This window comes from Bombina bombina, chromosome 6 (genome assembly GCF_027579735.1).
Source record: "Bombina bombina isolate aBomBom1 chromosome 6, aBomBom1.pri, whole genome shotgun sequence".
In the NCBI taxonomy this organism is placed as follows: domain Eukaryota; kingdom Metazoa; phylum Chordata; class Amphibia; order Anura; family Bombinatoridae; genus Bombina; species Bombina bombina.
In genome coordinates this window covers 1,111,603,695-1,111,621,919 of record NC_069504.1, presented here as the reverse complement: position 1 = coordinate 1,111,621,919, position 18,225 = coordinate 1,111,603,695, and the positions used below count along the sequence as shown (strand labels likewise).

Sequence of the window (18,225 nt, the reverse complement as noted above, 5' to 3'; positions counted from 1 at the left end):
TTTAATTATTTTATTGATAGGGTAGTGTTAGGTTTAATTATATCTTAGGTTAGGATTTATTTTACAGGTAAATTTGTTATTATTTTAACTAGGTAACTATTAAATACTTCTTAACTATTTAATAGCTATTGTACCTGGTTAAAATAATTACAAAGTTGCCTGTAAAATAAATATTAATCCTAAAATAGCTATAATATAATTATAATTTATATTGTAGCTATATTAGGATTTATTTTACAGGTAAGTATTTAGCTTTAAATAGGAATCATTTATTTAATAAGAGTTAATTTATTTCGTTAGATAAAAATTATATTTAACTTAGGGGGGTGTTAGTGTTAGGGTTAGACTTAGCTTTAGGGGTTAATACATTTATTAGAATAGCGGTGAGCTCCGGTCGGCAGATTAGGGGTTGATAATTGAAGGTAGGTGTCGGCGATGTTAGGGAGGGCAGATTAGGGGTTAATACTATTTATGATAGGGTTAGTGAGGCGGATTAGGGGTTAATAACTTTATTATAGTAGCGCTCAGGTCCGCTCGGCAGATTAGGGGTTAATAAGTGTAGGTAGGTGTCGGCGACGTTGAGGGGGGCAGATTAGGGGTTAATAAATATAACATAGGGGTCGGCGGTGTTAGGGGTAGCAGATTAGGGGTACATAGGGATAACGTAGGTGGCGGCGATTTGCGGTCGGAAGATTAGGGGTTAATTATTTTAAGTAGCTTGCGGCGACGTTGTGGGGGGCAAGTTAGGGGGTTAATAGATATAATACAGGGGTCGGCGGTGTTAGGGGCAGCAGATTAGGGGTACATAAGTATAACGTAGGTGGCGGTCGGCAGATTAGGGGTTAAAAATTTTAATCGAGTGGCGGCGGTGTGGGGGGACCTCGGTTTAGGGGTACATAGGTAGTTTATGGGTGTTAGTGTACTTTAGGGTACAGTAGTTAAGAGCTTTATAAACCGGCGTTAGCCAGAAAGCTCTTAACTCCTGCTATTTTCAGGCGGCTGGAATCTTGTCGTTAGAGCTCTAACGCTCACTGCAGAAACGACTCTAAATACCGGCGTTAGGAAGATCCCATTGAAAAGATAGGCTACGCAAATGGCGTAGGGGGATCTGCGGTATGGAAAAGTCGCGGCTGAAAAGTGAGCGTTAGACCCTTTAATCACTGACTCCAAATACCAGCGGGCGGCCAAAACCAGCGTTAGGAGCCTCTAACGCTGGTTTTGACGGCTACCGCCGAACTCTAAATCTAGGCCTAAAGCTGTTGGGTTTCTTTTTTTTCTGAGCATTATAAATAACTATACCATGCATTTGTCTTTAATTCCTGGGTTATAAAATGCATGTCTGCATGTCTATGTGTGCTAATTTGTGGCTAAGTGTTATAGTTTTTACAATAATGTGTACATTCATAGTTCGCTATGCGGGGATGTGCCCTAACTACATAATACAGGTGCAGAGCCACCACAGACGCTAATTAGATCCGAGCAGCGCATTAAAGGGACATTAAACACTAAATGCAATTCATAAGCACAGTGTTGAGGTTATTCACTGCCTCACTATAATCATGAGTGCCGCCATGTTGAAATCTACCATTTACTGCACTCCATTGCTAATGTGTTCACATATATTCAGCAATGATACACACATACACAAGCACACACACATACATACACAAACACACACACATACACAATCACACATACAAACACATACATACACAAGCACACACACGTACACAAACACACATACACAAACACATACATACACAAGCACACATACAAACACATACATACACAAGCACACACACGTACACAAACACACATACACAAACACATACATACACAAGCACACATACAAACACATACATACACAAGCACACAAACGTACACAAACACACATACAAACACATACATACATAAGCACACACACGCACACAAACACACATACATACACATACATACTCATCAGTGTTACAGAAGTTTGCAGCGCTATGCAAATACATGATAATAATAATACAAATAATAATAATCTACACATACTGTGCATACACATATACACAAACATACAGATTTATATATATATATATATATATATATATATATATATATATATATATATATATACATAAAACACACAAAAAATATATATGCACAAGCATAATGCAATGGGGAGGATTTCCCTCCTGGTCATTAAATAGCAGCTGTAAATACCACATAGCTTCAGTGGCTTTGCATTACAAAAAAGGAATCCACAGACACAGAAGAGAAAATAGTAAGAAAGAGGAGGCGAGTGACAGGGCAAAGAGGGGCAAAATGTTACTTCACCCAATTTTTATAATTGCCGAAAATAGGCCAGTCTGGAGGGGGGTACTGGGGAGCCCTATCTACCTCATTTATTATTGTAGCACCCCCACACCTCACAGATGCCAGCTGCCATTAATTTGCAAACTTCTGCCCTTATACATGGCCAGTGCTCTTCGCAGAGCAAGGAGAGTGGGAAAGGTGGAAGAAGGGGGTGGGGGATTTAACAGTAGGAATAGGTAGCAGAGGTTGAGTCGCCAACAGTACCCTCTTTATTTGTGGTTTTCAGATTTGTGGTCAACATTTAACAGCCCTTTGCCATAGTGGTATTGTACCCAACCGGCTGCCATTGTTGTAATCCCTGACCTCTTTCAACAAAATTTAATTTAGAAACAGAGAGTTAAAACATTTTTGAAATGTTTAGTTTCATGTAAAAATGGTAGTAAAGTAGTAATAGTAATAGTAAAGCGATACATTTATGATTTTCCATCCCATTGTGTATGAGTTTTATTTACAGAATTTGTCATAATAAAATACAGAGAATACAATTAAATGTAAGGTAGGTGCTAATGTGTTACATCCCTGCTAAGTCTACATTCACTAAAGGTCCTCTGTGGTGCTACACAATAGAAACGAGAGTCTTGACACGGTGGAGGATTTTGCACGTAGGGCGTTCAGTAACTGGTTTGTCTATTTATTTCAGGAAGCCTGCCCTATGAGTACAAGATTGTCATCGCTGGAAATCATGAGTTGACATTTGACCATGAGTTCATGGCGGACTTAATCAAACAAGATTTCTATTATTTCCCTTCTGTGTCTAAGCTGAAGCCTGAAAACTATGAAAATGTACAGTCCCTCCTCACTAACTGCATATATCTCCAAGATTCTGAAGTAACCGTTAGGGGATTCCGAATTTATGGCTCCCCATGGTAAGTAGAATATATTAAACCCAGCATATTGTACAGTGGCTTTATATCTTGTATCAATGCTGCAGGTTTTAAACTTTACAGCCCATGAATCCTGTTTTGTAATTTATCCTTGTGACATAAAATATTGTCTTAATATACAATAAATCTGCTAGCTTATTCATTCAATTACTATTTTATTGCAGAAGAACATCCCATGTGTCTTGATAAGATGCACAATTTAATATATTATGCAGAACACCTTAATTTATCCAAACAGTATAGATTTATTATTGAAACAAGATGGATGGAATCAATGGTAAATATCTACTAGCTGTTGAAATTATGGCATATTTTATAAAACCAGAGCTGTATTTTGTGTCTCTGTGCTTCATACTTAATTCTTCTCTACCCTGTTAGCTACCATTGAAAATATACCTGTGCTTTGGTGGCTATATACAATGTCACCCCTTATTTATAGCGACGGAACAGCAGCATTATTGTTATCAGTAGTTGTTGCCAGTGTCAGCTTAAGATATTGTGCTGCCTGGGTCAGAGAGTGCAATGACTCCCCTCCCAGTAGTAACATTACTGATTAGCATATCAACCCACTAGCCTGGTCGCTGATCTTACTATACCTGCATGCAACTGATGCTTATAGACAATTGCACAATAAGTGGGAGTTAGGGAAGAGATGCACTAGTCCCACCCCAGACCAGTCCTGTGCATAATCAGGTTCTGCTGCTGAGAGCCTGTAACTTCCCCCATAGAGACAGGAGGGGTCTGACAGTGACTGAATCAGCCACTAAAGTGCTTCCCCTTGTCAAGTGCTGCCTGAGTCTGTTGGACGTACTTGGTCCCATAGTTGAGCTGACCCTGGTTGTTGTCATAAAATTCCTCAGATAATTATTGCATTAAAATATCTGTAAATCAATATTTGAAAGCATTTTAAACTGTTGTTTTGAGAGTAAAATGTGCATTGTTTGTTGTTCAGGAACACACCCTGTAAAAATCGCTTCTTGAGTTTTATTCACCTTATCTGCTTTGTTGTGGCCAATTAGGAATAGCTATACATAGGTCCCTGATGTCAGGGATAGAAAAACCTTTTGACAAATACAAGAAAACGCTTATTTTTATGTATTCTTTGGATTTGTTGCAAAACCAAAACAAGAAGCCGAATTAATAAAGGAACGAATGATGGCGCAGCAAAAATTTGTATCTTTGTGCCATTAAAACTATTCTATAACTATTGCCAGCAATTTTAATGCCAGTTAACAGATTTCTGTATCAACCAACAATCATGTAAGCTTCAGTTTTGGTTTGGACAATCTTGCACCCATAAAAATCAATATATATATATAAATTGTACAGTTGATAAAAATTCCATGCTCTATCCAGTCCATTTAATCACAATTTTGACTACTGTCACTTTAACTGTACAGTAAAGTCATTATTAAACATTCATGATTTAGGCAGAGCATACAATTTTAAACAACTTTCTAATTTACCTCTATTATTTAATTTGCTTCCTTCTCTTGTTATCCTTTGCTGAAAGATTTACCTAGGTAAGTTCAGGAGCAGCAATGAACCTAGGTTCCAGCTGCTGGTTGGTGGCTATATATATATATATATATATATATACACCGACTGTCATTGGCTCATCCATGTGTTCCATTAGAAACTAGTAGTGCCTTGCTGCTCATTAAACAAATGATACCAAGAGAATGAAGCAACTTGGATTATAGAAGTAAACTGGAAAGTTATTTAACATTGAATGTTCTACCTAAATCATGAAAGAAAAACTGTGAGTTTCATGTCCCTTTAAGTTTCCGTTGTTGTTTAGATGCAACTTTGCTGAGCTCAGGATGTTCCCCTTAGGAGATAACGGGTTAACAAATTTCAATTAATGAACATTAAAGGGACATGAAACCCAAAATTTTTTCGTTCATGATTCAGATAGAGAATATCATTTTAAACAACTTTCTAATTAACTTCTATTATCTAATTTGTTTAATTCTCTTGGTATAATTTGTTGAAGGAGCAGCAATGCACTAATGGTTTCTATCTGAACACATGGGTGAGCCAATCACAATCAACATATATATGCAGCCACCAATCAGCAGCTAAGACCTAGGTTCTGTGCTGCTCCTGAGCTTGCCTAGATAAACATTTCAGCAAAGGATAACAAGAGATGGAAGTAAATTAAATAATAGAAGTTAATTGAGAAGTTGTTTAAAGTTGTATTCTCTATCTGAATCATGAAATCATTTTTTTGGGGTTTCATGACCCTTTAATTAATTTTGTTGTCCAAATTCAGCTGAACCATTTTTTTTCTTTTCATGATGAATGATTCCAAGGCAAATTGTCTGTGCACTTGTCTAATATTCATTTTTATTATTTATTTTTTATCATATATATCCATTAAACCTTATTCACTAATATTCATGTATTTTGAGGGGCTAAACCCGATAGATTTTCTACTTTTACTAATAGAAAATATTTTCCAAGAGGCTGAAACCTTAGACCAGTAGTTTTATGGGATAGTAAGATAGGGAGTCTGTGTTGGTTATTGTTCAAAGTTAGCAATTTTGTTCTTCTGCCTAAATTACCCAAGACAAGAACCACAGGAATCAGATTTTTGCTCTGGAAATATAAAGGGTGTGACTTTTAAGGTTAAGTTTCCAGAGCAGAAGGGTAATGTAAATTCTACTAAATGCTAGATATGTGCAATTCGTTTCGGATCGATTTCGGAAATTCGGCAAATTCGGAGATTCGGATTGAACCGAATTTCTGAATTAAAATACTGCCGAATTTACCGAATAAATCCGAATTAGTTCGAATTTATTCGGTAAATTCGGATGGCCATGGATTACACTAGTATTGTACAGTATATTAGGTTATATCGCTCTGCTATGGGTTACACCTAATATACAGTACATAATACTAGTCTAATCCCACCTAACACTTACCGAAATTCCAAATTTCCGAATCCAGACGAATTTCTTCGAATCCGAATGAATCCGAAATGAATCCGAACCGAATCGATTCAAAATGTTCCGAATTCAAATCGATCCGAACCGAAATTCGAAAAATTCCGAATCGATCCGAAACCGAACCAAATTTTTCCACAATGCACATATCTACTAAATGCACCAGCTACATAAAAAACACTTTAATCACAGTTGTGAATGAAAGAATATTTCATAATAAAATTATTTTATAGCTTTGTGATATGGAGAGATTGAACCAACAATATTGGATTTTATATCTATTTTTTATATTTTCTCTTTCTAGGAATTTAATCCTCTATATGCAAAATGATCAATACCTTTGTTTTAAATCAGACAAACATCAAAGATGTTATCAAGCTCAGAGAGGCCTATTTATGAAAGGTCTTGAGGACCTGATCCGACAGTGCGGATCAGGTCCGCAAGACCTCGCTGAATGTGGAGAGCAATACGCTCTCCGTATTCAGCATTGCACTAGCAGCTCACAAGAGCTGCTGGTTCAACGCCGCCCCATGCTTGATAAATGGGCCTCCTAGTGTCAACACTAAAACGTCTTCCATGTTACATAAACAACACACATACAATTTATATGTCACACAACACATACTGCTTATGCCCAATTTATATGTCTAGTCACACAACACATACTGCTTAAGCACAATTTATATGTCTAGTCACACAACACATACTGCTTATGCACAATTTATATGTCTAGTCACACAACACATACTGCTTAAGCACAATTTATATGTCACACAACACATACTGCTTATGCACAATTTATATGTCTAGTCACACAACACATACTGCTTATGCCCAATTTATAATTTATGAGTTTTCGCCTGTTTTATTTACAAATGTAATTTTATATAATTTCACATTTGTCACTTGTTGCATGATAATCTATTGTTGATTTATACTGATGGTTGAAAACCTTTTTTACTGGTAATCATTTTACTGTTTAAGTATTATTTTGCTGGTGAATAGACAAATGAGAGATTGTGTACCTTATTATTTACCTTCTGTTATAATTATTAATTATAGTTACTCATGTTATGCTCTGATAATTTATAACATTATGCAATAAACATTTTGCTTTAATAAAGTTGGGGTTTTGTTGCATGTGGGGCGCGGTCCGATATACAGCGTAGTTTTCGGCAATAGCGATATCCAGAAATAAGCGTAAGTACAAATTTCTGGAGTCGCCAGTGACTTACGGCACTTTAGAAACTGCCTGCGCCTACAAAAACTTACTAAAGTATGAAATCTCCCGTAACTGTCTAACACGCCTCCCAAACATCATCCCGACGCGTATACCCCTATATCCGCAATCCCCATCTCATTCCTAATAATAAATGTATTAACCCCTAGACCGACAACCCCCCACAACACAATAATCCTAATTATTAACCCCTAAACCACCATAGCCCACACCGCAATAAACCTATCCTAGTATTAACCCCTAAACCGCCGCTCCCGGACCCCGCCGCCACCTACATTATATGTATTAACCCCTAAACCGCCTGCTCCCGGACCCCGCCGCCACTTACATTAAATATATTAACCCCTAATCTGATCCTCCTACACCGCCGCCACCTACATTAAATATATTAACCCCTAATCTGATCCCCCTACACCGCCGCCACCTACATTAAATATATTACCCCCTAAACCTAAGTCTAACCCTAACACCCCCTAACTTAATTATTATTTAAATAAATATAAATAATATTAATTTTATTAACTAAAGTATTCCTATTTAAAACTAAATACTTACCTATAAAATAAACCCTAAAATAGCTACAATACAATTAATAATTACATTGTAGCTATTTTAGGGTTTATATTTATTTTACAGGCAACTTTGTATTTATTTAGATATACAATAGCTATTAAATAGTTAATAACTATTTAATAGCTACCTAGTTAAAATAATTACAAAATTACCTGTAAAATAAATCCTAACCTAAGTTACAAATACACCTAACACTACACTATCAATACATTAATTAAATAAATTAACTACAATTATCTAACATAAATTACAATTAAATAAACTAAACTATAGTACAAAAAAAACCCCACTAAATTACAAAAAATAAAAAAATATTACAAGAATTTTAATCTAATTACACCTAATCTAATCCCCCTAATAAAATAAAAAAGCCCCCCAAAATAATAAAATTCCCTATCCTAAACTAAATTACAAATAGCCCTTAAAAGGGCTTTTTGCGGGGCATTGCCCCAAACTAATCATACGGGGTCACACTTGACTCAGATCTTTCTTTTGCTCCTCACATTCAGTCTTTGGCTAATTCATGCCTCTTCCACCATAAAAAAACATCTCCAAAATTCGACATTTCCCCAAACAAGACACAACTAAGATTTTAATCCACTCTCTCGTCCTTTCCCACCTTGACTACTACAAATCCACCCTCTCTGGTCTCCTTAGCTGCCGCCTAGCTCCTTTACAATCCATAATGAATGTCTCTGCCAGATTCATCTTCCTCCCACGTCGCTCCTCATCTGCTGTACCTTTCTGCAAATCCCTTCACTGGCTTCCTCAAGCCTCCAGAATTAAACACAAAATTCTGACTCTGACATACAAGGTCCTCAATAACACTGCTCCCCCCTATATCTCAGACCTTGAGGCCCATTTATCAAGCTCCGTACGGAGCTTGAGGGCCTTTGTTTCTGGCAAGTCTTCAGACTCGCCAGAAACACAAGTTATGGAGCAGCAGTCTTTAGGAATCGCCACAATTCAACCCGATCGAGTACGATCGGGTTGATTGACACCTCCCTGCTGGCAGCCCATTGTCCGCGAGTCTGCAGGGGGTGGCATATAAATAATATTAACTTTATTAACTAAAGTATTCCTATTTAAAACTAAATACTTATACATATAAAATAAACCCTAAAATAGCTACAATACAATTAATAATTACATTGTAGCTATTTTAGGGTTTATATTTATTTTACAGGCAACTTTGTATTTATTTAGATATACAATAGCTATTAAATAGTTAATAACTATTTAATAGCTACCTAGTTAAAATAATTACAAAATTACCTATAAAATAAATCCTAACCTAAGTTACAAATGTACCTAACACTAAAAATAATTAAAAGAAGTTTTATCTAATTACACCTAATCTAAGCCCCTTAATAAAATAAAAAAGCCCCCCAAAATAATAAAATGCTCCATCTTGAAGACCTCCGGCTCTGAACATCCTCCTCGAGCGACGACTTCCCGACGAATGACGGTTCCTTTAAATGACGTCATCCAAGATGGAGTCCCTCAAATTCCGATTGGCTGATAGGATTCTATCAGCCAATCGGAATTAAGGTAGGAAATATCCGATTGGTTGATTTAATCAGCCAATCGGGTTGAAGTTCAATCCGATTGGCTGATTGGATCAGCCAATAGAATGCGAGGTCTATCAGCCAATCGGAATTCGAGGGATGCCATCTTGGATGACGTCATTTAAAGGAACCATCATTCGTTGGGTAGTTGTCGGCCGAGGAGGTTGTTCCGCGCCGGAGGTCTTCAAGATGGAGCCGCTCATCGCCGTAAGGATGAAGATAGAAGATGCCGCTTGGATGAAGACTTCTGCTGGATGGAGGACCTCTTCTGCCCCGATCGGATGAAGACTTCTTCCCGGCTGGAGGACCACTTGTGCCCGCATCGGATGAAGAGTTTGGCCCGGCTGGGTGAAGACAGCTCAAGGTAGGGTGATCTTCAATGGGGTAGTGTTAGGTTTATTTAAGAGGGGATTGGGTGGGTTTTAGAGTAGGGGTGTGTGGGTGGTGGGTTGTAATGTTGGGGGGGGTATTGTATTGCTTTTCTTTTTACAGGTAAAAGAGCTGATTACTTTGGGGCAATGTCCCGCAAAAAGCCCTTTTAAGGACTGTTAAAAGAGCTGGTTACTTTGGGGCAATGCCCCACAAAAGGCCCTTTTAAGGGCTATTTGTAATGTAGTTTAGGGAAGGGAAATTTTATTATTTTGGGGGGCTTTTTTATTTTATTAAGGGGCTTAGATTAGGTGTAATTAGATTTTTTATTTTTTGTAATGTAGTGTTTGGTTTTTTTTGTAATATAGTTTAGTTTATTTAATTGTATTTTATATTAGATAATTGTAGTTAATTTATTTAATTAATTTATTGATAGTGTAGTGTTAGGTGTATTTGTAACTTAGGTTAGGATTTATTTTACAGGTAATTTTGTAATTATTTTAACTAGGTAGCTATTAAATAGTTATTAACTATTTAATAGCTATTGTACCTAGTTAAAATAAATACAAAGTTACCTGTAAAAATAAAAAATAAATCCTAAAATAGCTACAATGTAATTATTAATTATATTGTAGCTATCTTAGGCCTAGATTTGGAGTTTGGCGGTAGATGGGTTGTTAACGCCACGCGTGTTTATGTCTAACGCACGGCATTGTTTGACTCCGGTATTTAGAGTTAAAATAAGACCATCTAACGATGCTCCTAACGCGTGTATGTCACACGCGTAATACTGCCCGCGTTAGACAGTCTCCCATAGAGATCAATGGGAAATGCAAAAAATTGCTTTTTTCACCTAACACTCGATCTCGAGAGAATACGTACAGCTCGGTCATATGACGCATACCACATCATGCACAACAATAACACGCCGCAAATGTCACAACAACAATCAATCAACAAAGCACACAAGCATTACACATTCACAAGCGGGGGGATTTTTAATAAAATTTAATGCGGGGAATACGCATATACTTTAAGATGCGGAAAATCGCAAAATAACAACAAGGATTAAAAAATATATACATACACTCGAAACAAAATCGCATTCAATATCACTATATATTATGACAAACATACATATACAACACTTCACGAACAACACACCATCGCAAATTCACATTTAAAAAGAATACTTTTGGACAATGAAAGCTAAAACGAACACTATGACATCATCGCATTCTACACATTCCACAAATACCAAATCTAAATGAGCATGCGCAAATTCACACACTTAATACACATTGCAATAATATTAATTGCTAATAAAGCACACCTGAACACTATTTACAACGGAAATTGGGACATCATTAAACATTTACACAGAGTATATAAGCACCACACAAGCAGGGCTTCTTTGACTGTGTTGCTGTTGGGTCTTTGGAGATTGGAGGTTTAAGAATAGAGAGTTTGAGAATTTTTGAGAGTGAGTTAGTGTTAGCGTGAGAGAGTGAGTGAGTTAGTGGTAGTTAGTGGGAGTGGGAGAGAGTCTGTTAGTGGGAGCGTGAGTGAGTTAGTGGGAGTTATTAGTGAGAGTTGTTAGTGGGAGCGTCAGTTAGTGGTAGTTAGTGAGCGTTAGTGGGAGTGTTTGTTAGTGATAATTAGAAGTAGTGTGAGTTAGCGAGCGAGTGATTTTTCTGTACACTTAACACATTTACACGCAAACACATTCAATACATACATACACTTATCAATAACACTACATACACTCCATACCCCCTACCCCCTCATACTACACTCCATACCCCATTCCTTGTAGTCCCATTCCCTTTCATCCCATTTACTCTTATCCCATACCCCATACCCATCCCATACCCATCCCCTAGTTACATTTAGTTTACATATCCTCCTTTTAGTCTTATTCTTTTCGTTTATTTAAATACTCCTTACCCTCTTTGTTTTTTACATCCCTCTCACACTTTAAGCACCTTTTTTGTCTTTTTAGTTCTATATTTTGCCCCCCTTTAATTTCATCACACTCAGTTTTTGTTTGATTATTTGGGGTTTAGTTTAGGGGAGAGATGGAGGCCAGGCAGGGGACAGGTAGAGGGGGGAGTAGAGGGAGGGGGAGAGGAACAGGGCAGGAAGGGGGGCAGGAAGCGGGGGTGGAAGCGGTGGGTGGACCCAGCCACTTGGTTCAAGATGACCAAGTGGCTGGGCCCAGTGGCGGTCAGAGTAGGGCTTCACAGTCCGGGAAACAGAGGGCATCATCACAGGGGAAGGCCAAGGCGACTAGGGAGGCGAGGTTTACGATGGAGGAGAAGGAGGCCCTCATAGAGGCCTATATGGCCAGGCATAGGATGCTGCAGCACCAAAAGACCACCCCGACTGACAAGAGGAGGCTCTGGAACGAGATCAGGAATGCAGTCAATGCAGTGGGTGGCCGGAACCGAGATATGGATTCGATCAAACATCGCTACCGGGACTGTAAACTGGAACTGAAAAAAAAGTTAAGCCTGAAGGCCCGACATGCCGCAGGAACCGGTGGCGGACCTGCCCTTGAAATAGAGTACTGCCGATGGGAGGAAATGTTGCGGCCCAGCATCTCCGAGGTGGAAGTAGTCGGTATCGGAGGAATCGATACCGGGAACCTGCCACTCTCATCTGACGGTAAGCTTATTGAACAATAATTTCACATACGAATGTATTTCAATGGACACTATACGTAAACATTTACTTTCATGATTGAGGTAGCGAATACAATTTGACAAAACATTCAAATGTACTTAAATTACCTAATTTGATTCATTCTTGAGATATATTTTAATGAAGAAATAGCCATGCACACGGTAAAACAATCACAGGAGGCAGCTATATTCAGCTAACAATCAGCATCTTAGAAGCATATTTAGATATGCTTTTCAGCAAAGAATATCCAGAGAATTAAGCGAATTAGATAAGAAAAGTACATTCAAAAGTTGATACAAAATGTATGCTTCGAAATCATGAAAGATAAAACATTGTGTTTCATGTCCCTTTAAGGATCAGATTAATGCTATAACGTTGTTTACACGCATTCAATTACTTTGCGGTTACATCAGTATCTAGGCTATAGGTTAGGTGTGCATTTAAACAGACTGAAAACAAACGCAAAAACATTCACATTGACCAGCTATCACAAACACGGTTTATAAAAAGCGGAAATCGTATTGATTGTTTGTTAGATTTCAAAGTGGATTAATGATTCTGCATTTGTAATTGTATCGTAAGCTAAGTCATTTAAACCTTTATTTGCAAATATGCTAATATATACATTTCTTTTTTTCTTTTTTTTTTTAATATACAGAGTCTGGGGACGAGGCAGCACAGCCTCCTGCATCTCCCCGGGATGAGAGTGGTGGTGAGGAATTTCCACTTCGGAGGGAAGAGGCCCCCCGTGACGAACAGCGCACGGGAGATGATGAAGAGGCCCCGGAAGCACAGGAGGATCCCGCGGAACCCGAGGTCCCTCAAAGACCCGCACTCCGCCGTGCACGGGCACCCCGCCGTGCACGGGTACAACAAGCACAACAAGAGGAAATAGCGGAGGTGCGGGTTCTACTGGACTATATAGACCAGATGCGTACCTCCCGGATACAAAATATAGAAGGACGCAACAGAATACTTGATGGCCAAAATCAAATTATTCAAGGACAAAATGAAATCATCAACATACTGAATAGAATAGAAGAAGGACAAACCAGAATGTTTCAGCTTCAACAAGAAATGTTCACTTTTTTCCAGGAGGCGCATGCTGGTCTACCTCCTGTTGCTGTGCCTCTTGTTGCTGGGCCTCTTGCTGCTGGGCCATCTCCTCCTGCCGGCCCATCTCATCCTCCTCAGCCATCTACTCCTCCTCCTCAGCCATCTACTCCTCCTCCTCAGCCATCTACTCATCCTCCTCAGCCATCTTCTCCTCCTCATCCATCTTCTCCTCCTCAGCCGTCTACTCCTCACCTTGGTCGTCCCAGTACTCTTCCTTCCACTCTTCCCACAACAGCTCCAAGGAGGACTCTTCGGAGTCGGCAGTTGCCTCTCCCAGAGCCTCAGCCCTGTGGGAAGAGGGGAAGGAAGAGGAAGTAAGTATTTTTTTTCCTCTTCACTGGTTTTTTTAATTTAATGTGTAATGGATAGGTATGTGATGATGTGGTTTTCATACACTTGTGGACCACACTCTGTATATAATCTACTTCTATGGGACCGGGTCCATGGAGGCAGATTGTTTGCAGAGTGTGGGTTATAAGTGTGTGAAAACCACATCATCACATACCTATCCTTGTTCATGATATTGATTGGTTTCTGTGATGTGATGTCCAAACTGTTTCCCGAATCGCTAACTAAATTACCATAACAATTATCCATGATGGCATATTACTGTTTGAATGCCAATAACACAGCTTAAAGGGACAGTCAGAAAATTATTGATTACAAAGAAAACACTGTATTACGCATTATAAAGTTTGAAACAACAAAACATGGAGAAATACATGTGTGACTTATGTGCTTACCCTTGTATCTATGACTATGAAAAATGACCACTTATTTGTTGTTCTGACATAACAACATTTTAGATATCAATGATCAATACATGGTCAATAATATGCTGTATGAGCACAAGGTTTTACATATACAAATGCTATCCAAATGCCCTCTAGTGCTCAAATTGTATAATGATTACAAGCACTCTTCAAGATTGAAGAAATGAGCACACCAACCTCATAGGTTTAGATAGCAAATTTAAATAAACCCAGACAAATGTTCAATTGTTGACAAACATTTGATATCCTTGATATTACAGAATTGACTTTTAGAATAATGAAAAACATGATTTTTTTTCTAAACTGTCCCTTTAACAACATTACATATGCTAACACATATTTGAAGCTTGTTGGTATATCTACATGTACTTTGTTAAAAAATAAATATTGAAATCACATTTATATTGACGTGTTAAATAAAGTCTATTTTCTTTAAGAGACATTATTGTGTTAATATTTTATTGTAAAGACATTTTTGTTTAACAATGAATATGGTTTAAAGTCCTTTTAGGAGTGGGGGGGGGTGAAAATATGCTAACAATAATATATTTGAAGATTAAACTATGTGGATCTCATACATGATACAAAAAACAACATTTGCATTCAAGGGACAGTATCCTATATTTTTAACATAACTGTATGTAATAGACACTACTACAAACAACAAGATTAACATATACTGATATCAATATTAAAAAGCTTCAAACACTTGAAAATAAAATAGGGTTAGCTATATTGAAAATATAGATGAACCCCCATTACAACCGTAAAACAACACAATACCCCATCATTAACATATGAAAAGACCCTTTACACAAACTGGAGAAAGCTGGAGATGGTACTCACATGAAACTCAGAGGCTTTGCGAGGAGTCAGAAAATTACTTACATTTTCTTAGAACAGAAGAAAAAATAAACGTATTGGTTAAACAATGGACTATCTAACTAGAGACAAAATCAAAGCTTTTGATTTATAATGTGAGTGTCTAATGAACCTTTAATAAAATATACAACGAAATTACATTTAGAAGAAGTCGGCATCATATATTTAGCATATGATAAAGATAAATGCATATTGATTACTTTATTCAAACACAATAGCGCATATTTATTAATTAGATATATTCAACATTAAACACAACATTAATTTTTCAGAAAAAGGAACATATTGCTGACAAACATATTAAACATGGACTATAGAGATTTGCACTTGCCTAGAAATATCCTATGCATGAAAACATTTAGCTTTCGTTCGTGGATTCAACCAGACATCCAGCAAAAGAGAATGTGGTGGTCTTTATCAGCTACGGGTCAACAATGTAACATGATGCAAATAATACATATTCGCAAGCTTTTTAAAATTGGGTGCAGTCACAAACGTTTTTAACGTGCACAAATATTGCGGGACTACGTAATCCAATCAGACGTTTTTTTACCTTTACATGTGCCGTCTTAACATGGCGCTTCCTTGATCACGTAAGAACGCCATCCAATGAAAGGCACATTATTGATCACGTAAGAACGCCCCAAAAAAAAGGCGCATCCTTGATCGCGTCAAAACGCAATCCAATAAAAGGCATATTCCTGATCACGTAAGAACGTCAGTCAATACAAGGAATCATTGGACAGCCTGGCAGGTGACGTCTTAAGCAACATGGCGCATCCGAGATCGCTGAAAAACCGCAGACAATACAAGGACTCAGTGACATCTTGGCATATCACTAAGAAACGTATTTATATTTTAGGAACTAGTATGTGTGTAGATTGCTATCTAGGAATGACAACAAATCATGAATCATCTTTTCGGACTTGACTGTCCCTTGAACTATAGCTATGGTGTATATCTTTAACATTTAAAAGATACACATGAGAAATACATATGCCATTGATGTTTTAAGATATGTTTGGATTGTTGTTGAATAACAATAGTTATACATGTATTGATTAAACGTGTCATTTATTAAAGTTTAATTATTGTCAGCCTACCTATAACCATATATGGGAGGAGATGTATTTTGTTAACATATTAGTTAACTAATATTCATCATCTAAATTATTTGCATTACACACAGAGATTTATTTGGTTACACTTTTACAATAATATAGATTTTAAAATGAAATACAGGTGCTGTCAACATTACAATAAGATTGTTTATTAATAAAATTATATGTCCTTGTTCTTGTAAAAAGGACAAAAACGCTTTACAAATGGAAATACATTCATTAACAATTGTGATCAACATCACTTAAAGGGACATGATTTTGTTTTTAAAAAGAGCATACACATAGACAATACTATTTCAATAAAATTAACACTTTACAGGGATTATATCATTGTATCAATACTCAGATCATTTGGTAAAGGTGCATCAATTCATGCAGAGTTTCTAAATACACACATGGATCTGAACATTGAAATATACATATATACACAAATACCAATCTATATATACATATATAAAGAAATTACTATGCTAATCATAATCAGGCAATGATAAAGCTAAGAGAAAATAATATAAAGACAAATAATAAGATTACATTGGAGATGTTAATCTTAAAGTCATTTACTATTGTCTTACATATATGATTTTATTATAACAAATATATTTGGTAGGTCCCTTTAAGGATCAACAACATAAACTAGAGCTTTCAAAAAATAACAGGAAGAATGAGGACAAAGATTTGTGAAATAAAATGTATTTTATTAGTATGTAAGAAAACATACACAACGTTTATAAATAATCTTGTAAAAATAAGGAATATATGAGCCATATGACAAGGTAACACAGTGCATCACAGTCCATGAAGAGAGTTGCCAAGGGCCAGCATAGCCCCATTGGAGACACATGGCAAGGTAACACAGTGCATCACAGTCCATGAAGAGAGTTGCCAAGGGCCAGCATAGCCCCATTGGAGACATATGACAAGGTAACACAGTGCATCACAGTCCATGAAGAGAGTTGCCAAGGGCCAGCATAGCCCCATTGGAGACACATGGCAAGGTAACACAGTGCATCACAGTCCATGAAGAGAGTTGCCAAGGGCCAGCATAGCCCCATTGGAGACATATTACAAGGTAACACAGTGCATCACAGTCCATGAAGAGAGTTGCCAAGGGCCAGCATAGCCCCATTGGAGACATATGACAAGGTAAAAGAGTGCAACAGGCACAACAATAAACTTTTAAAAAGGCCAAATGGCAACAATAAAAATACAAATTCAACATGTGGACGGAGGATTCTTATCTGCCACCATGGAGCATATCCAGATCCTCCACTTACTGGTCATCCTCTTCATTGTCCTGTGCATGTCCAGCTCCAGATTCAGGCCTTGAACTTAATCGCATAATTGCACGCAGAGTCAAGTCCTGAACCCGGAGCTGGGCCTGCATGGTGTCGTTCATCCCTCTCAGGACAGCTGCGTTCCTCAACACGGCCTGCTCTACTCTTGCTCTACCTTCTAGCATGAGCCATGCTGAGTCACAGCCTAAAATAAAATAAAATTAAATATTAAGGATAATTACACAACAGACTAAATATTTATACTACATACATTGTCATCATAAAGACAAATAATTCTTTACATCAATTAGTTTACATTTATTCTTTACACATGAATTAGGTTAATCAGACAGACAGAAATCATTAAAGGGACATGTTACTCAAACATGTTGTACCCTTTAATTGGTTTTAGATGATCCACTTATACAGCT

The 18,225-nt window shown here is 37.4% G+C and overlaps 1 protein-coding gene across 1 annotated transcript in view; it reads left to right on the top strand.

The window, feature by feature from the left end:
* Positions 1-18,225, top strand: part of MPPED1 (metallophosphoesterase domain containing 1) — a 341,777-nt gene that overhangs the window by 163,312 nt on the left and 160,240 nt on the right. Inside the window, exon 3 of the mRNA XM_053716262.1 lies at positions 2,999-3,224. Within this exon, the coding sequence (XP_053572237.1) occupies positions 2,999-3,224 (226 nt within the window). The remainder of the gene's footprint in view (positions 1-2,998; positions 3,225-18,225) is intronic.